The sequence below is a fragment of the Ostrinia nubilalis genome, chromosome 13 (genome assembly GCF_963855985.1).
Source record: "Ostrinia nubilalis chromosome 13, ilOstNubi1.1, whole genome shotgun sequence".
NCBI lineage: Eukaryota > Metazoa > Arthropoda > Insecta > Lepidoptera > Crambidae > Ostrinia > Ostrinia nubilalis.
This window is the reverse complement of record NC_087100.1, coordinates 8,733,340-8,755,890: the sequence shown is the minus strand read 5'-3', so window position 1 is coordinate 8,755,890 and position 22,551 is coordinate 8,733,340. Positions and strand designations below refer to the sequence as shown.

The 22,551-nt window shown below is 36.8% G+C and overlaps 1 protein-coding gene across 2 annotated transcripts; it reads left to right on the top strand.

Annotated features, from left to right (window-relative positions):
• Positions 1-9,023: 9,023 nt before the first annotated feature.
• Positions 9,024-13,577, top strand: LOC135077573 (tether containing UBX domain for GLUT4). 2 transcript variants are annotated; one of them, XM_063972125.1, is made up of 9 exons: positions 9,024-9,114; positions 9,206-9,327; positions 9,509-9,701; positions 9,873-10,092; positions 10,174-10,537; positions 10,699-10,893; positions 11,246-11,408; positions 11,624-11,807; positions 12,755-13,577. In XM_063972125.1, the coding sequence occupies exons 2-9, from the start codon at positions 9,247-9,249 to the stop codon at positions 12,861-12,863; spliced, it is 1,509 nt and encodes a 502-aa protein (XP_063828195.1). In that variant the 5' UTR covers positions 9,024-9,114; positions 9,206-9,246; the 3' UTR covers positions 12,864-13,577. The 2 variants fall into 2 exon arrangements, with proteins under 2 accessions (XP_063828195.1, XP_063828194.1); XM_063972124.1 differs by having other exon boundaries at positions 9,024-9,118.
• Positions 13,578-22,551: the final 8,974 nt, after the last annotated feature.

Below are 22,551 nucleotides of genomic sequence, written 5' to 3'. Positions count from 1 at the left end.
TAATTAATATTAATGATCAGTGTATTAACGTCCCGTCTCATAATTATTAAGAAATTAAAATTTTTATTGTACTGATTACTTTTAATGTCTATTTACGTTCTTAAATGGTTATAAATATTCTCTTTTCGATATAAAATATTAAACAAATCATTCGGTCATATTATTACAACAATAAATATAACATGCCCGGAACAACAATCAACTTAATTACAGTGACAAGTAATTTTACAAGACACCAATTAAGGACCTACTACATAACTACCTACTTACCATACATTTAACTAATTACCTAGCTACTTATAACACTACCTCAAAAAACATATAATAGGTAGTTACCTACGTAGGTAGGGCAGAGTACCGGGTTTGGTCATCTTTAGGTACGTATTATACCTACCTACCTACTTTGCACCGTTTTAATTTTTTATAGTGTATCTTCACCACCAGTTTTAAATATTTATTAAATAATTTTACAGTATTTTTGATAGTAAATCAAACCGAAGCGAAGAAGGGAACCTTTAAAGTCATTGGGCTATAAAGGAGTCTAGGTATATCCTTATTAGTAAGTACGTAACGATAATGGAGAAGTTTCGTAATATTGAAAATATTATATTTCACTGAATGGGATTAAAATATAGACCAAAACTAAAAAGACGGTGAAGTTTTTTTTAAATCTATCAAAAAATGGCTTGACTCAAACACAGGCGGTGCGCTACCTATTCAAGTTTCAACCACAATGCTTACCACTCCAGCGCACCGTGCCAGCTCGTTGTCGAGAATGACACTATACTTATTCTTCTATTTTCAGTTATATTAATAGAAAAAAAAATGGAAATCCATTCTTTTTATTTGGTAAATAATACACAATTTGTTACACAATCTAAAGAATCTAAACTAAGATCACTGTTTATTTTTTCGAAAGCTGTAGGTAGGTCTCGTCAATGATTCTGATCACAGACACAGATCTCACTGTCTTTCATTAAACGAGAGGTCGGTAGGCTTACTCTATACAACGTAAATGAGCTCTAAAACAATTAACTGTTTGTCGGCAAATGACATAGGGAAATACACCATTTCATACCACACAATTCAGGTGATAGCACGACATGCACTTACTGGCAACATGTTTATCTAATATACAATAATAATATGTTAAAAACTCATAATCGTTTTTAGTGGTTTTGATTGATGCCTTTGGTCAATATCACTTTTGACTGATTTTTCCAGTCAAAAGTGGTTTTGACTAAGGGCGTTAGGGTCGCGACCCACAGGTTGAAAAACACTGGTTTAGGAGATAGAGTTAATTTTGTGATATTTTGAACCGTACACCGGTGTACGGTTCGGTACGATTATTGACCAAGAGCGCACAACCAATGATAATAAATAACTATAAAAAACATCTTAGCGCACAGCTAAACCACTGGACGGATCAGGCTGAAAGGACATCATACATTTTGGTCCAAAATCAAAAGTGCCGGCCAAAAAATAAAAGCGCTGTATTCTGATATTTCTGATAGAACACGTCCGCCTTAGCATTTGTTACTATGGCACCAAAGCTGTAGCACCACGGTATTTGAGTTCTAAAAGTCTGTCTTTTTAACATTTACGAGATAAACTATTTACTAAAACAAATGAAGTACCTTGCCTTGGGGTTCCGGACAAAGCCTTCTCTACCACAGCCCCTCCCGGCCCTAGAAGCCCCCCAGGACGGGGGGCGGAGGAGCAGCTTAGCACACAGTTGTTCCCGTCCGACGGTGCTGGTGACCTGTGCAAAGCAGGTGGGGGCGCCCCCGGCCCGCTGGCCATCACCGAGGAGAGGAAACTGGAGACGATCTTGCCCTAGCAGGCGACACACCTTAATGGTCTCGGCTTCAACAGTGTTACATGACAGGACGAGGAGTTTAGTGGCCGACTGACTTGGCTTGAACCGGAGACCGACCACAAACCCTCCCTCAACCCTTCACCGCTGGTCTCGCGCTCCACCCGCGTATGTCGGTCACTGTCGGTTTATTTCTTTAGTACCGAGAGCGAAGTTGCCGTGTGTGTTCTCTCAGAATGCAGCACATTTTTTTTGGCCAGCACTTTTTGATTATGCACCAAAAATATATGAAACGTGGATGACTTTGATCTCAAATACTACGACGCACAGTGGTGCTACAACTTTGGTGTCACAGTAACAAATGCTAAGGCGGACGTATTCTGTCAGACAGAATACTGCACTATTTTTTTATTGGCCGACACTTTTGATTTTGAACAAAAAATGTATGAATCGTCGCGTCGATGACTTTTAGATCTCAAATACTCGACGCACAGCACTACAGCTTTGGTGCCATAGTAACAAATGCTAAGGCAGACGTATTCTGTCAGAATACAGCACTTTTTTTTGTTGGATTTTGGACCAAAAATATATGAACCGTGTCCTTTGGCATGCATGCAGATGTTATGACGTAGAAAGGATTTTATGAAACTCCACCCTTATGGGGGTAAAACGGGATCCACGTGTACGATGTCGCGGGCGGCCGCTAGTTATGTATATGAAAGCTGTGGATTTATAGCCTGGATAAAAAAACGACGCGCAGCAAGTAGGTACCTACCGCACGTGGCGATCCAGCCACCTCGACTCGAACTTTACGGGGGCAGGATGATTTGATTTGTTTCCCGCGCGCAAAAATTGGATCCAGTAAGTATGTATAATTTTTTATTATTACTACTGGATTAAAAAGCGCAACATCTTTACTGAAACTCAAGAGAAAGGGAGGGATAGATATTAATATCATTCATTGCATCGTGTAATTAAGTTTAGGATGACTAATAAAACAAATAAATAATTAATATTTGAAACTAAGATTACCTAGTTAAATAAAAAATCACAAAATTGTCGGCCATTTAGGCTTAATGTGTTGGCGAATCAGGGAATTACAATCCCAATTCCTGGGGAATCGGTACTATGTGGCAACATCGGCCCAATCCGGCCCATCATGGCGGTTGTTTACTATTTTGTTTATTATGCAGTTAATTTCGTTTGAGATTGTTTACAGGAAATATTCATTGTTTTATCACAAGAAATGGTGCAAAATTTTGTAGTGCGTGGTTGCGGTAGTACGTGGTGTCCTGGAAGTGACATAAGATTCCACGCGTAAGTGTTTATTTCGTGATTTCCGACATTGGATCATTGTAAACATTTTTCACATTTTTTACAGTAATTTCTTCCTAAAAAGTTTTACCAGTATTTACACTTATCATTTTTAATGATACCTATGTCAAGAAATAAAGATTTTACATTGAGTTTCATTGAATTTGAGCAAATTTATATTTTTTGTTTATTTAGAAAGAGAGAGTCTGCCCACAGAGAGCGAGATAGTGATACATAGTTTGTGCTTATTCGGAGTGTGGCCTCCATTTTTATCTGTAGCTTCATGGGAAAAACGAACAAGTTGAACCCAAAAAAAAAAAACAATTAAAAAAATAAGTGTCAGTTTGACAGCCCGGCCGGAATCTTGAGTTTTTTGTGATGTTTTCGCTCGCCGCATGTGACAGTGGCAACACGTGTTTCAGGTGTTTAAGTGGAAAAATCAAATTCTAACGTAGTTTAACACAAAAAAAAAACTCAATTTTAAGCTTAGTTATTTTAATAATTAACAACAGGTGACGGATTTATCTGGTAAAACAGTAAGTAGAATGGAATTAACTCCTCCCGATCCCCCGGATCCTCCGGATCCGGCCTCCTGTTCAATGGACATTTCTCAACCACTGTTTTCCCAAGCCGCAACAAAACGCCGCCTGGATTCGGAGGTTCCTTCTGAACCCGCGAAGAGATCCAACAACCCTTCTGCTGCAATGTCATCTCCAAGCAGCCAACCGGTGTACACGCACCCATCTCTTGTTATCGCACCAAAAGTCTACAGTGACCTTGACAAAGGCCCTTTTATTGTCCACGTGTCCCGCATCGAAACCGAGCCTAATGCCCCAACTTTCATCCAGCCAATTAGGTTTGGAAAATTTTTGGTCAATAACAAAATTAAGGACGTGATCAACGATGGTATCAAAAAAATTGGGAGAAACAGAATCTCTGTTGAGTTCACATCTGCCAGTGCTGCCAACAAATTTTTGAGTAGCGAGATTCTATCCCTTTGCAAGTACTCAGCAACAATCCCGACGTACAACGTGACCCGTATGGGCCTCATTAAACAGATCCCCTCCGATCTTCCAATGGAAGAGCTTGCGGAGTCATTGACGATTCCTGACGGATGTGGCATCCTGCTAAAAGCCCGCCGTCTAAACAGGAAAGTGACCACAGACGGGCAAGCGTCCTGGGTCCCCACCCAATCGGTAGTCGTGACATTTAAGGGACAGGTTTTGCCAAAACGAGTATTTCTGTTCCATAACTCAATTCCAGTTGAGACATACCAGCTCCCAACTATTCAGTGCCTCAACTGCTGCCGCTTTGGCCATGTCAAAGCCCAGTGCAGGTCGAAGGCTAGATGTTTTCGTTGCACGCAACCCCACTCAGCGGATAACTGTGATATTACCGAAGAAAAGGCCACATGCATTCACTGCACAGGACCTCACTTTGCTCTTAACAAATCCTGTCCAGAGCACTCCAGACAAAAAGCTATTAAAATTGCTATGTCACAGGATAATATCTCCTACGCTGAGGCTTCGGCCATGTACCCAACCACTCGTAGGTCTTATGCCGACATAACAAAGTCCCCATCCTCACAACCCCTACCCTCTCCATCCCAAACACTCCATTCACAAACATCCCACCTACCTCTCTCCTACAAGAAAACCATACCCCGCTCCCCCCGCTCTCACGCGCCGTTAGGAAAAGGCTACGACCGGCAGGCACACCAGGCCATTATTGGCAATTGTGCTTCTAGCCTTCCTAATGGGTGCGCCCTTACCGACAATCCTCCATCGTCCTTCTCAGACGACATAAACCTTTTAGATCTTGTCCTAACCCTCATCCTCCGTGTTGTTACCCAACACAAAGACAGTATACCGTCCAACGTTGCTCAAAAACTTTCCCAAATCTCTCAGATATCTAATTACAATGGCAATTCAGGCGGTTCAGTGGAACTGTCAGAGCATTAGAAGAAAAAAACACGAACTTTCCTACCTAATCAATAAATACTCTCCGTCGTTCATAGCCGTCTCGGAGACCTGGTTAGTTCCGGATTCACACTTCCGTGTATCTGGCTATTCATGTCTCCGGGATGATAGAAACGATGGATACGCAGGAAGCGCCTTTCTTGTAAGGCGCTCCCTCTCCTATTCCCAACTCCCTCTTCCCTCGCATAGCCAGGACATTAATGCCGTGGCTGTGCGAATTTTCGACCTTTCAATCCTATCCGTTTACATTCCCCGTCCTAACTCATCCTCCCTTAATGAACTGCGTACAGCCATTCTGGCTCTTCCTCCTCCCGTCCTTATCCTAGGCGACCTTAATGCTCACAATACTGCATGGGGCTCCTATCACACGGACTCCCCAGGATCTTTACTCTTAGACCTCCTTGACGATCTAAATCTATGCGTCCTAAACAACGGCTGTTCAACTAGAAGATGCCTCCCATCTCAAAATCCAGCCACCGCCGTGGATGTATCTTTTTGCTCTCCTAACCTTACGTCACTTCTCTCATGGAATGTTTTAAAAAGCACTTTTGGCAGCGACCATTTCCCCATTTTGTTAACTATCCCTAATAAATCATCCCCAACCGTCCGTCCCCCTCCTCTACTACGATATAAATTAAATAATGCTGATTGGTCAGCCTTCTCAGTATCAGTAAATAATAAATTAGACTCACTTCCCACAATCTCCCCTTTAAATTCAATTTCAGTGTATGAACACTTTACAAACATCCTCCGGATGTCAGCAGATGAACATTTCCCTCAAAAGAATCCTACACATAAGACCTCCCCCCCTTGGTGGGATGCGGAATGTTCAGCTGCCATTCGGAAACGCAAAGAGGCGGAAAAACGTTATAACAGGTCTATGACAATGGAGAACTTTCTGCTCTACCAGCAGACAGCAGCCCAGACAAGGAAATTTTTATCGCAGAAGAAAAAGCTAGGATGGACCCGTTTCTGCGAGAATATGTCTCCCAGGACGCCCTCTTCTGTAGTGTGGAAGCAGATTAGAAGGTACCGCCAATCCCTTTCTCCATCCAACGCTCCCTCAAACAATCCCTCTATTTGGTTGGAAGAATTTGCAGATAAATTAGCTCCTCCTTTTGTCCCCTTTATAGACTGCTTCCCATCCAGCTCCTCTGTGCCTATTCCCCCAACTGGTAATTTAGATTCCCCTTTTTCTGCTGACGAACTCCTTTGTGCCCTTAGTGGGCTAACTGATTCGTCTCCCGGAGCCGATGGATTGCCATATTCCTTTTTAGTTAACTCTCCCCCTAGAGCTAAATCTTTCTTTCTTCAACTAGTCAACAACTTCTTTGACCTAGGAACCGTCCCTGACTCTTGGAAGGAACAAATTGTAATTCCTATACCGAAGCCAGGGAAGGATCCTTTAGAACATAACTCCTATCGCCCTATAGCCTTATCCTCTGCCCTACTAAAAGTTATGGAGCATATGATCAGAAACCGCCTGGAGTGGTTCATGGAGTCTCACGGTATCCTAGCAAAGTCTCAATTCGGTTTCCGCAAAGGTCTGAGCACTCTGGACAGTCTTAGTATTTTAACCACCGACATCAGACTGGCTTTCAAGAATAAGGAGTACTTAGTGGGTGTTTTTTTGGACATATCTTCCGCTTACGATAACGTCTTACTTCCAGTACTCAGGCAAAAGTTGCTACATCTGAGTGGCTCGGAGAAGTTGGTTCGTTTCATCAGTAACTCGTTAATGGCAAGAACTGTCTCAATAAAATGTCAAAACATCACATCCCCTCCCCGTCTACTCTGGAAAGGCCTACCTCAAGGTTCCGTTCTCAGTCCACTCCTATACAGCATTTATACCTATGACCTTGACCAAGCTGTCGATTCTTTCTGCAACATCCTTCAGTACGCCGATGATATAGCCCTTTACATCTCATCTAAATCGATAGACGAGGCAACTACTCGCCTTAATTCCGCTCTAAGCTATCTCAGTGACTGGATGCTCTCCCACGGCCTATCCATCTCTGTTCCGAAATGCTGTTGCGTTACCTTTACTCGGAAACGACACACTCCGAACATAGAGGTATTTATAGACGGTGACCTTATTCCCTGCTGCAACCAGGTCAAATTTTTGGGTCTGACTCTAGACTGTAGACTGTCAGGTGTCGCTCATTTTAACTCCATCCTTAAAAAGGCGGAAAATGGAATTAACGTAATTCGCGCCCTTTCAGGCACTTGGTGGGGGGCCCACCCTTACTCTCAAAAGCTCCTTTATAACGCCATTGTGCGCAGTCATTTTGACTACGCGTCTTTTCTTTTGGACCCTTGTAACAAAGCAGCCCTTGATAGATTATCCAAAACACAATCAAAGTGCTTACGCATAATTTTGGGAGCAATGAAATCTTCGCCTATAAATGCGTTACAAGTAGAGTGCGTTGACCCTCCCCTCTATTTGCGTAGGCAGTACCTCAGCGACCGTTTCTTTGCTAAGGTCGCTCAGAATGCCTCTCATCCACTTTTAAAAAAACTTGAGCTTCTCTCGTCTTCTAACATTTCATCTTCTTCTTTTCAAAAGACACCTTGCATTTTGCTGAGCTTCCAAAAATTTAGTCGTCTTCCATGCCCCATTACAAAAACTCCTGTTTTCCCTCTCTTCTCCAATAGCTTTGAATCTTTAATATTTCAACCGCCTGTTATTTTAAATTTCGGTATTTCTAAAGATTCCCCTGCCGCACCCCAAGAATTCAGAAATATTTTATCCGAACACTGGCAAGGCTGGCTCACGATGTACACAGATGCGTCCAAGCTCGCTGATGACGGCTGCGTCGGCGCCGCAGTGTGGATACCTGTGTACAAAATCGCTCTTAGTTACAAATGTCCCCCAGTGACATCGGTTTTTACCGGTGAAGCAGTGGCAATTTTAGAAGCAATTCTATACGCTAAATCTCACTCATTAAATAATGTTTTAATTTTTTCGGACTCCTTAAGTTGTCTCCAATCGATTCTGGCTAATACTTTTAAGTCTAAAGTTAAATTTCCAACCGTCTTAAAAATAAGAGAAGCTTTTTTTGATTGCCGTTCGAAGGGTATAAATATCGTTTTGGCTTGGATCCCTAGTCACAGAGGAATTCCAGGAAACGAATCTGTTGACTCATGCGCAAAACATGCTATATCCTCTGGCTCCCTAGAGCACTACTCACTATTCTCTCATGACGCTGCATCCCTCTCCCTAGCCCATCTTTATAAATCGTGGAGAACTCATTGGGACAATTCAAAAAGGATGGTTGGCAAATACTATGCAGACATTCAAAACGATATTCCCCCTAGACCCTGGTTTTTTAAACACAAATACTTACCAAAAAGTTCTGTATCAATTATATGTCGGTTGCGAATTGGTCATGCGTGTACTCCGGTTCACCTTGCGAAGATGCACATAAAGGATAGTTCCTTATGCGAATGTGGCTTAGACGAAGGCACAACTAATCACATTTTCTTCAACTGTCCAAACGTAGGTTCCTCCTTATTTGATTTCCTTCCTGAAAGCATTCCTCGCCCTACTAATATTAAATGTTTATTAAATTCTATGGACCCACCGCTTTTGAAACTACTATCAAAATTTATTCAATCCCGCAAAATCCGTTTGTAGGTAACCGAATTTTTTTCTTTCCTCTCCCAATCTTTAGTCCCACCTACCCCCTTCCTTACATTTTAATTTCTATGTTATGTATCTATTTGTGGTGTCTCAATTTGTGTTGTCTTTTTTGTTATAGGTACACAAATAATAATTTTGCTTATTATTAGAAACGTTAAATATTTTTGTTTTTTGTAAACCCTGTTACTTTGTCAAAACTGTTTACGTGACATTGGCGAAATCATGGTTCTCAAAACCAAGCCGTTGCCATAAAAAAAGAAGAAGAAGTTTTTTGTGATTGAAAAATTGAGACTCATGTTTGGATAAAATATATAATAACTATTTATTTATCGGTATTGTACTATTTACCTATAATCAACTGTGTACGTAAGTAATTTAAAGTTTCTTCTTCTATTACACAAAAAATCTACAGGTTTACTTTGTAAATTTAAACGTGTATTTACGTTTTTTCAGATAGGAGTAGTTATTTTGGTAGCCAGATAAATTAATCTACAATGTCTAAGGATATTATTGTTTTAACCCCTAATGGCAGAAGGCAAAAAATCCATTGTACACCAGATACAATCATTCTACAAGTAAGTCAAATGTGTCTATTTATTTAGTGTTACTACTCTCATAAATATAGCCCTAAGCTCAAAGAAAAAAGATCTCGAAGAAAAAAGTGCGACACGGGAAACAAGTTCAAACAAGTAACAGAGTTTTATTATTTTTGTATTACCTATTAATACATGTAATTCATAAAGTGTAACTTAACAGGTGTTAGAAGATGTTTGCCAGAAACAAGGATTTCAAGCAACTGATTATGACCTTAAGCACCATAATCACATACTTGATTTAACCACTAGTATCCGATTTTCAAACTTGCCTAACAAAGCAATGCTTGAAATGGTTGAAACTGAAAGAAAACGAGAAGAAACTATGGTCACAATTGGACTGATGTTAGAAGATGGTATGTAATTGATATTTACTTACTCATTCAAAACTTCTTTAACCTTCCTTATTGAGATTGACATTGTCTTTATAGAATACCAGCTCATTTTTGTAAATTTCATAAGTTCTACCATGATAAATAGATTTTTTTTACAAATTATTGACTAATCTATTATTTTTCTTATTAAAGGTGAACGAAGAACTGCAGATTTCTCTCCCAATACATCTCTTTTTGAACTTATAACTACCTTGGCACCAACTGAATTTAAGACTCTAAGGCAACCAACAATCCTTTACATGAGACAAGAAGTTATAGGAGAATCTGCATTACGAGGAAAAACTCTGCGGCAGTTGGGACTCATGAGTGGCAGGGCCATTCTCAGACTTTTAAATAAAGCTGAGGAAGCAAAGTAAGTAGTAAATACAGCTATCAATATTTTACTGATGATTATTTATACTGATTAATAATTTGGTATTCATCTTTCACTTAGACAAGCCAATGTGTCTGCTGTCTACCGGCGACCAGTTTCTGAAAAACAGCACAGTGAAATTACAAAAAAATTGGAAACAGATGAGGCACAGCCAAATTCGGATGAGAAATCTTATCCAGGCCCTTCAAATGTCTCAAAGGATAACCAAGCAGCCTTTAATCCTGTCAAATTGCTAAAAAATGAAAAAAAGGATAAAAAGCCAGAAACAGTTACTATTGAGCAACCTATCATACCCAGCAATCAGGAGACAACCACAACAGTGGACAGTGAATTAAATTTAAAACAAGAGCCTTCAAGTACCTTTTCTGCAAGTACTCAAGCAAATCTAGAAAGAAGATTAAATATTGAAGAAGAAGTCACATTTGTAAGTCATACTAATTTCCCAGTTATGGCTTTTTGTTGCATGACTTCCTGTTGTGGTGACAGACCATCCCACCTACCTTCCGGCAACGTTGCGCTGAACATCTTGCATATTGCATATGAATTAAAGGCTTTTGTAACAATATACACTTCTTTCCGTTTCAGTTGGGTACACAAAAAGCTATAGCTTTTATGCAACCAGAAGAGGCATTAGAGGAATTAGATGATCTCCCTGATGACTTTTATGAATTGACAATTGAAGAAGTTCGAAAACTATACCATGACTTGCAACAAAATCGTTTAGAACTAGAAAATACACCGCTTGTCACCGCTTCAAAAAAACAAGCTTTAGAACAACAGGTATCAAATATTACATTGATTTTATTACAGATCTATATTTCTACAATTATTGATTCTGAAATGCCAATGCCACATGCAATTGTCTTTTTTGTGCACAGATAGTTTCATATCTGATACAGTAGTTAGAAATTATAGTTGGAAATTATATCATCTGTAATTTTTAGGCTCTCTTGAAGCAGAGGAGGAAGGGGTTGCGATTAGGGTCTTGGGCCAGGGCCCTCTCGGGTCGGGACCCTTGGGGGCCCGTGGCATTTTGCCACGACGATGGCACAATATGTATATAGCAATTCGAAGGTGTTTTAAAAATCTCATAATGTGAATCTAATACCCTCTTTAACTTTAATGTTTCCAGACTTCACAGCAAAAATTGAACGTATACAAGAATGTTGTTGTTCGAGTGCAATTTCCAGATCATATTATACTTCAAGGAGTATTTTCACCAACTGACATCATTCAAGATGTTATGAATTTTATCAAAAGTCACTTGATGAGCCCTGATAAACCTTTTCATATATGTGAGTATCTTTTTTTTTATTAATAAATTACTGTATTTACTGTTGATACAATTTCATATTACTTTTAATGGATTTGAAAGTTCTAATCTTTAGTTTTGATCTTTTAAGTGGATGTATATTAGAAATCGAATATCATTTTTTTTAACAATGGAAATATTTTGCTTATACATATTTACTATTTATAAGAATACCTACCTAATTATAAATTATTTCAGATACAACACCTTTGAAAGAGACACTAGATCCTAATATGACTCTCATTGATGCAAAATTCGTACCTTGTGTTCATATGCATTTTAAATGGTTGGACGATAATGAAAACCAGACATATCTCAAAGAAGAAATATATTCAAAGAAAACTTCAAGTGATGCAGCTAGTATTTTAGCATCTAAATACAGGTATGTTGATTTTAAAGTCATTTCCACACAAAATCTCGTGTTGATAACTTAGTAATAAAATGATGTTATTTATACACTTGCGAGCAAAAGTATGGAATCACTTACATGAAGTTGTTTCCACGCGATCTTGTGTACTAACCAATTTGTTAATAACAAAAAAAGTAGCACCATTTTAAAGATTAAACTGTTAACTTTAAATTGATACCAAATTCATGTAAATCACATCATCTTTTATTTAAAAAGATATCCCAAGATACATGTCTTTTTCCTTACTTCTTCACATCAGCCGGGATATCTTTTTAAATACTGGTGTGATTTAAATGAATTTGGTATCAATTTAAAGTTAAAAGTTCATTCTTTAAAATGGTGCTACTTTTTTTGTTATTAACAAATTGGTTAGTACACAAGATCGCGTGGAAACAACTTCATGTAAGTGATTCCATACTTTTGCTCGCAAGTGTATATTGTGATTGAGTTTCTTTATTTATTACAGAGGATGGCCGGTCAATAGATGTCACAAAAAAAAATTAGAAAGTTAATTATTTAAAAAATTATTTCCGCATTCCGCATATCGTGTCTAGTTCTTGTCTGACTGAACCATCCTTGGCGGTGATTTAATTTATATGAAAAAAATTGAAAATTTAATTCAACATTTTAATGTACATATATTTTTTTACTTTAGATCAACATTTTCATAACAAAGTTACGAACAAAGCTAATTATTTTATGCATAAATGATTCAGTTGCAAAAAAAACATCTGAATAGTAGGTTAAACATAAATTTAATTTTTATTTATTATCCCTAAACACTAAAAAAGTTTTTGAATAATGCTGGGAGGCGTCAAATATCAAATGCTTTTGAAAAGATTGTAACAACACGCAACACCGTGCCAGTGAAAATTGATGGACAAAGCTAAATCTATAATTTAATTATATATTTTTTTCAGAGCACCCAGCAGAAGAAAGATAGAGGATGGAGGTGAATCTTCAAACAGTTCCACAAGAGGTTCATCAAATTCAAAAAACAGTAAAGTACCAAAGTGGTTTAAAAAGTAAACTAGTAACCATGATTGTTATACTATACAATTTAAAACGTATAGGTACTCTAGTCTGTTTCATATTTTAGTCCTGCCTGACTTATGAAATTGCTGTTTTTTCATCAATATTCAGTAGTAGGTATTTAATTCCGTTCATACTATAGTTTGTTTGTTTATTGTTTTTTTATTTAATTTCATGGACTTTTACATTACATATATTTTATATTTATTTTTATATTTTAATAGAATTAAATATTAAATGCTAAACGGCAATTTCATGGGTAAGAAGGACCTAATATTTTCTGGAATAGATATGGTTTAGGAGATAATAAATTGGATATTGGACTATATTTTGGAAATTTCAACCATGGATTCATAAAATATAAATGTCCCAAACGCGATGTATTTTTTTTCATATTTCGAATTTTGATGCACAGAATCTAGCATTAGACGATATATGTATTATTATAGCAAAACCACACCTATTACAACGGCATAAGATGCCACTGGTTAGCTTGGGGTTCTCTCGTCTGTATAATTTTAAATTTACTATGTTTTATTGTGTTGTTGTGCCTGTACTTACTATATCTTCAGTCTGTACTTGATATTAGATTCATAGAATTTTTCTGGTGTATTGTAGTCCGGAATGCACGGTGTTATTGCCGTTCTTGACTTTTACACCCTGTGTAGGTATTATGTGATTTATTATTACATAACTAGCTGACCCGGCGAACTTCGTACCGCCTTAGCGTAGAGATTTTCTTAATATTTTTTTCCGTAAGAACCATCCTTGGACTTTCACAAACATTTAAAAAAAAGAATTATCGAAATCGGTTCAGCCGTTCACACGTGATGCCGTGACAACGCGAAACGGGTTTCATTTTTATATATATAGATAGGGTTCTATTATACATATTCGAGATAGTATTTAAACACTAAAATTATACATATACAGCCCAGCCATATTTAAATGATAACTTAATCACCTTTTTACTCTGTAAGTTATTTTTAGATGATAATTATGTTTTAAAATAAAGTATTTGATACAAGTTTAAAACTTTTATTGAAAGTAGAATAAGACTGCATTGATGTACGAGTACATTTACCTAACTAATAAATTGGCTAGGTAAGAAGTTAGATAATTAAAATGATTCTGGTCCCGGTGCTAGCTTATTTCTATTTTAAGGTGGGAGGGTGCATAATAATTACACCGTAATATACGAGTTCCATTACTCGTATATTACGGTGTAATTATGCATCAGCTGGCTCAAAATCACCAAGGTGCAGAATTGGCTTTGCTAGCAATTTAATGTCCTTAATCTTGACTTATTTGAGAAAATAATAATAATAAATTACTTCAACCAACTTGTTTTGTGTGTACATCAAACAATATAACTAATTAATAAAGCAAATTTTAAATAAAATCAATATACATGCATGGATAATCATTTCGGGAACGCGTCCTAATGTACAATCTTCAGCAACAAGTCCAAAATTTTACATAAAAAGTTAAGGTAATTTACACATGTCATTACTTAATACACCGTATTTTTTATACAAAATTTAGTTTTAGAAAGGATACTAAAAAGATATTTATTTTTAACTATAAAAATGTCCAATATAGTTTGTCCGATACCGCACAAGTCATTTCAGTGAACGTATCGATAATCGATCAAAAAATATTTTAAGTTAACGCAGCCATTCGGTGTCTAACGTTAGTCGAGGAAGAAAACAATAACAAAACGGGCTGTCAGACTATTTATCGTTAAATAAAATAAATCTAAATGGTAAGTACCTTTCAATTCGTTATTCGTAAAGCGTACATCAATAATCCGTCATTTCGTGAACGTAATTATTACATTTAATTATTGATGAAATTCTTTTTTATTACACGAAATAACAAAGTAATCTCAAATATTTTCCTATTGACAAACCCAGATCGCATTTAATATGGCTGCCGTCTAATTAAAGCGCGCGCTTATTTGAAATCGTCATTTCGTGAACGGTCATTTCGGAAACGTTCCCGGACATGATGGCACGTTCCCGAAATGACTGTTGCGTTCTCGGAATGATGATTATTATTTGTAAGGGCAAATCATTCACAATATTTAATACATTTATTATAAAATTTTGTGTCTTTATACTTACAGCAAAATGGAAACTCCTGATAAAGAAAAAAATAAAAAAAAATCAAAAAAAGCTTAAAAAGGATATTGCAGCTTATTTGCGCCAAAGGGAAAAGGCGATTGCTAGAAAAATAAAGTTTTTGGATAAAATGACTGAAGAGCAGTAAGAAATTAAACAGGCTAAGGACAGAGAATATTATAGAAAAATAGAGTCATTTATAAATCTGTATACTGTTCATCTTCCTCGGACAATGAAGATTTAGAGACAATATCTCGTATTCAGCAGATAAATGTTAAACAGATTGATGTTGAAGCAAATACGTCTTATGGCAAAGAAAATATCCAAATCTCGTATATCCTGTAACATTCTTGATTGTTAAAATTCCTACTGAGAAGAGACCTTTTTGTCCTTTTTTTAAGAGATAACTTGGAATTGTCATTCTCACTAAAATGTCTCTGGGGTGGTGGCGTAGTGAGGCGGGTCGTTACATTCCCTCTAATATGGTCGAGTGAAGCGATGGCTGGTTCACTCGTCATGTCTGTGAACAGGCGCTGCTTTCGGGGACTGGTCAATCCAAGTTATTCAAATTTATTAATGCGAGTCGCGATATTCTCACGTCCGAAATACCGAAATGCTACGCGCGACGGCGAACGGAGCGCACGTATCAGTGATTGTACTTTCGCTACTCGGAGCGCGCGGCTTTTTTATTTCTACCCTCAATTTTTAGAAATGGAAGAAGCGAGTGATGAGGATAATAGAAGTGATTCTGAAATCATTAACGAGTGTGAACGTGAAATTGAAGCGATGCTAGAGTGGGATAACTCGGGAATTGAGTATAATACTAGAAATGTTGAGAAGAGAGGACGCGAAGAAAGTGAGGAGAATAGCGAAGAAGGGTTTGTTACAGTTACAAGTAGAAAAGCAAAAAGACTACTAAGAAGCAATTCTCTAATCTTACAAACGAATGGAAGTTGTAATATATCCAACCGAGAAGAGGCGCCAGAAATGGAAAACACATTCCAAATATGTATTACTTCTCTAACGACACTTCCAAAACAATTTGCGTTGGCGAAATTAATGAAAAAGGAAAATATTGATGGTATTAACCAAATCAAATATAAAAGTCCATATAAGGTGCTCGTTCAATTCGATACCAAAGAGTGCGCTGATAAATTACTTGGATGCTCAAAAATGGTTGAATATGGATATAGATGCCAATCCACTACCGAAAATAACATTTCATACGGAGTAATTAAAGGTGTTGATTTGGATATTGATACTGAAGAGATTAAAAAATCACTAGAAAGCCCATACGAGATAACATCTATAATACGACTTAAACGACTGGATCTTGATGGAAAGTGGATCGATAGTGAGTCAATCCGAATCAGTTTTAAAGGTTCTACCTTGCCCTCGTATGTTCACGCGTATGGGTGCAGGTTTAAGGTGGAATCTTATGAGTTTCCAGTAACACAATGCTCTCTTTGTTGGAGATTTGGCCACATAGCGAAATTTTGCCCAACTAAAAAAGTATTCTGCCCTAAATGTGGCAAGGATCACGATAATTGCGAAACAGAAATCTACCAATGCTTAAATTGTAAAGGTCCTCACATGGCATTAGATAAAAAGTGCCCTATGTTTATCAAAGAAAAAGAAATAAGGAAGATAATGCGTCAACAAAATTCTACATATAGAAAAGCTCTACAATTATACCTGCAAAATCAAACTGCTAAAGAAAAAGCCTCGTGCATTACAAATGTGAATTCCAACGCCAGTTTAACAACAAAAAATAAGAGGTCATACAGTAGCGTACTTATAACACAAGCGCAAGTACATGAAGAAAAACTGCATTCTGACAGTACACTAGATAATATAGAAGAAGAAACACAAGTTTTGAACTCACATGGTAGGGCTGAAAGGAATAAGAAGAAATATCTCAAGAAGAAGAAAAACGACTTTGTACAAGGTGAAATATTAAGAAATGAAGAAGTGCAGTGCATTGAAGAAGTGAAAAAAGCTAAACATTCAGAACAAAATAAGCAAAAGTTTGAATTTAAAAAGTTTTTATTAAAAGTTAAATCAATTATTGTCAACGACAGTACTTTTGAAGATAAAATAAGTTCATTTGTAAAGTTAATAGTAGAAGAAATCAAAAATTATATAATTAGTTTTGTCAGCAAAGGAGAGGCAATAGATGTATTATTCAAAAACTTTTTTGATGGATAAAAGGCCATCTAAAAGCTCTGTTATTAATATATTACAATGGAATGCACAATCTATAAGACCTAAGATTACCAGTTTCGGTGCTTTGCTAAATCAGGAACGGATTCATGTTGCTATCATAAGTGAAACATGGTTGGAAGCCGAATCACCTATCCATCTTAGCGATTATAACTTTTATAGGAACGACAGGTACGACGGTTATGGTGGGGTGGCTATTATCACTCATAAGTCTCTTCAAGTTCAGGTATGTCCCATAAGATTAAATAATTCAGACATAGGCATAGTCAAAATTAAATTACTAAATTGCAGCTTTTTAGAGTACGTAGTATCTATTTATTGTCCGTCTAATATACAAACCTCTCAAACAGATTGGGATGACATTTTTGCACTTTGCCCAAAGAAATCGTTAATTGCGGGGGATTTTAACGCACACCATTCAAACTGGTCATACAAAACAGATACTAGAGGTACGCAGCTGGCGGACTCAGCATTAGATAATAATTTTATTTACCTCAATAATGGCCAATTTACTAGGGTTAAATTAGTTGGTGGCAATATGCAAAAGAGTTCCCCCGATATTACTTTTGCCTCATCTGATATTGCAATTAACTTTGAATGGCAGGTCTCTCAGGAAAATTTAGGTAGTGATCACCTTGTTATAAAACTGCATATGAATTACAATATAAACTTACAATTAATTAAGCGTCGCAATTATAGTAAAACCGATTGGGCATCATATAGAAAATTTCTAGACGAAACACTCACTTCAGCTGGTACTTTTGAGAGAGATGCCATTCAATCTAAATATGATCACTTCCAGGAACAACTCATGAATGCTGCCGATCAGAGTATACCTTTTACTAAAATTAACCCTAACCCAGAAAATAATTTTAAGCCCAAACCATATTGGACTCCAGCCTTATCTCATGTAGTTGCACAACGCCGGTTATATTTGAAGTATTTTCGGCGCAATCCAACACCCGAAAATCTAAAAAAGCTAGACGACAAAATTAATGAAGCCAAACGTCTAATTAGTCAAGCAAAAGCACAAAGTTGGCAAAAATTTTGTAACAGTATTGACGAATTGACATCAGTAAGAGAGGCATGGCAGAAAATGAGATGGGCTAAAGGTCTTAGGCGAACATATTTCAATGCACCGGACGAGAGAAGGAATGAACTCTTGTTATCTCTAACTCCTGATTCAGTTTCTAACTCTACGCCAATCTTCAATTCTTCTAATGAGCTCTTAGAATGTGATTTCACTATTCAAGAAATGAAACACGTTTTAAAAAAGAAAGACACTGCTCCTGGAGAAGACGAAATTTCCCACTCTATGATATATAATCTACCTGAGAACGGACAGTTATATCTACTCAGTTTATACAATATGTAACGGAAACACCGTCCGATCCATTAAGGTGTTAACAGGTATCGAGTTAAGATTCCATTTGTGTAATAATTTTTATAAAATATTATAAAAAAAATACCCCATGAAAAATAAATACAAAATTTACAAAAATAAAATAGCTTACATGGCAATCCGAACTGCAGTGTAGAGGGTACGCGGGAGGGGTAGAGATGCGCCGGCACGCGTAGCGACGTCATAAGGTCATGACCCCCAGCGTCTTAAAAAAAGCCGCGCGCCGACAGAGTGTTAACGCTTTTTGAAAATTTCCCCGTTGTAGGGTAAATCATTGCTAAACTTATTGACTTTAAAAATCGATAAAAAAGTTGTTTTTATTAATTACGTAATTTTGATACTTGTTTTGGTAATGTTGTTAAAGCTACTTTATGACCCTTTCGGATCGGACGGTGTTTTTGTTACATATTGTATAATGCAATCTTTAAGTTTAACTATGTGCCTCTACAATGGAGAAATGTGATAATTGTTCCTATTCCTAAGGCAGGCAGTGACCCTAATTCTATCCCAAAGCTGAGACCAATCTCCTTAATGTCTTGTTTATGTAAAATATTTCATTCTATGTTAGCGCGGAGACTAGAATGGTATGTAGAAAAAAATAATATTATTCCAAATTATTCAACTGGATTTAGGAGGTCTCAGTCTTGCTTAGATTGTTTGGTTCGCCTGATTTCGTACATAAAAGTTCATTTTATGAAAAATACTTCTACTGTTGCATGTTTTTTAGACATCGAGAACGCATATAACAATGTTTCAGTCTTACAAGCTACTACTCTCCTAAATGAGCTTCAAGTGGGGAAGAAGATTTGTGATTATCTTTGGTCGTTCTTAAATGAAAGGCACCTAAAAATTAAAAACCAAAAAGGTGATAATGTAGTGGTTAGATGGACAAATAAAGGCTTGGCTCAAGGAGATCCTATTTCTCCTCTTATTTTTAACATTATTACCTCTAAATTAGCCCAACGAATTAAAAATGTATTTTTGTGTCAATATGCTGATGATTTTGTCTTTTATGTTAGTGACAAAAATATTAAAACCTGTGAAAAATATCTACAACATGCATTAAATGAAATTATTACACAATTAGAAAAACTGGGATTAGAGCTGTCCGCGGTAAAATCAAAATACTGTGTTTTTAGTAAAGGTCGAAGAAACAATGAAATATTACTAAAAATTAACGATCAGCCATTGATGTCTGCGGAATGTATCAAATACCTAGGACTCTGGCTAGATAGATCATTACTCTGGAGAAAACACATTAACGAAACAATTGAAAAGGCATCAAAATTCTTAAATATTTTGAAAATCTTAGCTGGATCCGGTTGGGGCGTTCACCCTAGACATTTAAGGAGAATTTATGTTTCACTTATCAGAAGTAGATTTGACTTTGGCTGTTATTTGTATGCGAGTAGCGCAAAAACTCATTTGTCTAAGATGGATAGGATTCAGAATCAAGCTTTTACGTATAATTGGAGGATTCATCAAGAGTTCTCCGATACATGTTATGGAGGCAGAACTCTGTATCCCTCCACTTTTTTTAAGACGAAGTTTCTTGGCTTATAAATACTGTTTAAAGGCAAATGCACCGACAGCTGATATACTTGAGGTACTTGCATCGACTTATCGAGGACGAAATTTGGCAAGAAACAAGACACCATTACTTAGTACTGCTTTTAGTGAAACGAAAAATGTTGCAGTGGTTTCGTCATGTCCTTTGGAGATGTATAGTCTTGACATCTGGGTTACTCGGGTCGATGCAATTAACGTCATTAGAGCTTATCTAGATTGTGTTAAAGAAGCAAAACATTCTTTAGAGCCTAACTTTTTAAAAAATAATATTATTAAGGAACTTTCCGAAAAATATGACGAAAGCTATTGCAAAATATTTACGGATGGCTCTAAAGATAAGAGAGGGAACGGTGCAGCTTTTTATGATCTAGAAAGAAAACATGTTGGCATATTTAAAATAACTTCACAGGTTTCAATTATGTCGGTAGAGCTGGTTGCGATTTACAAAGCTCTCGAGTACGCTAAGAACACAAATCGTAAAAAAGTTGTAGTTTGCACAGATAGTAAGAGTGCGCTGCAGCATATTGCTCGGTGCGCCTCTGGCGTAAGAGGTGTACCGATAGCATATGACATACTGCAGCAAATCCACGAAAGCGTTGTAAATGGCAGGCCGCTGTACTTGCAATGGGTCCCCTCTCACATAGGTATTAAAGGTAACGAGGAGGCTGATCGACTGGCCAAAAGAGCAATATTAGATGGTATTGAGTTTCCAATTGATCCTTATTACTCTGAATTACTATCTAATTTCAAAAAACAACATCATAATATGTGGAAGGAACACTTTAATGAAATATCTTTGGTTAAGGGCATTTGGTTTAGGACCATAGTAAGTGAGCCTCCTCGTATACCGTGGTTCACAAATGTAGATTTAAGTAGAAAAGTTATGGTACTTCTGTTCAGACTTCGTTCTGGGCACATTCCGTCTAACAAGTTTGCACATCTAATGAAAAAGTCTGACTCTCCAAACTGTTCAATTTGTAATACGGTAGAAGATGTGCAACACTTGCTGTCGGAGTGTGTTAAAAATCAAAGGGAGCGCCAATCCTTGATGAGTCAACTACATATCTCAGCATCTGATGTGGGGATTTTTCAAACTATTTTAGCTCAACCTACATCAGACGCTGCTAAACTTGTATGTAAAATGGTTTCGATGACTCATCAAGGAATATAATTAATAGTTTTTTTTAAGCTACTACTACATATACTTTAATATCTGATCCTTTTTGTATCTTGTTTCTTGTATCTTAAATAAATTGTTAGGTTATGATGGGACTGACGTACATCTATGTAAAAGTCCCTAAATAAATAAAGAAAAAAAAAAAAAAAAAAAAGAAATACCGCAGTGCCTCAAGTCAAAAGTATTCGACCAATGCGTGTTGCCAGTGATGGTATACGGATCTGAGACGTGGTCGCTTACTATGGACCTCATAAGAAGGCTCAAGGTCACCCAAAGAGCGATGGAGCGTGCTATGCTCGGAGTTTCCCTGTGTGATCGAATCAGAAATGAGGAGATCCGCAGGAGAACCAGAGTGACTGACATAGCCCGCACAATCGCTCAAATCAAGTGGCAGTGGGCGGGGAACATAGCTCGGAGAGCTGATGGCCGCTGGGGCAGGAAGGACATCATCCATCATCATCATCATCGACATGTGTCGAAGATGATGATAGAGAAATCTTAGTAACCTTTTTGAGATCTGTGCGTAACAATATTAGAAAATTTAAGCTGGAACCTAAGGATAAATGATTTATATTGATTTTGAGCAAATAATCAGTATTATTCGAAAAATAAGTTTTGTTTTGTAATTTTAATATTTTTTTAGTTAACTTGTTGTTCGTGACAGAATATATTGTTGATTTTCTTACGTTTCTTATTTATTTTTTGTATTATATACAGAAGTTTAGTGAAGTAGACTGTGATTTAAGGTCAAAAGACTGAAATTGTAATAACTGATTAAAACTTACAAAAAATATAATATGAGTACAGAAGTTTAACTAGACTGAGTTATGAAAATGTTAACACTGAATTATAATAATAATTTATTAATAGTAAGAGTAGTTTTTCTTAACTGTGAACAATATGGCAATATAAATAAATAACTTAGTTATTTAAATCGTTGTTTATAATTTAAATATTTCTTTATTTCTACCTAATTATATCAATATACAGAACATTTTTGTCATTCCGGGAACGGTTGATCATTTTCGGGAACATTACAATATTTCAATAAAATACGCATAAATGGAGGTATTTCAATATTATGTATATATTTATTACATTACAGAACTTTTGTTCTGTATATATTACGTTAATTCGATTAAAAGAGTTTTAAATATTATGAAATTTCTTAAATTGTATGCGGAATAATAG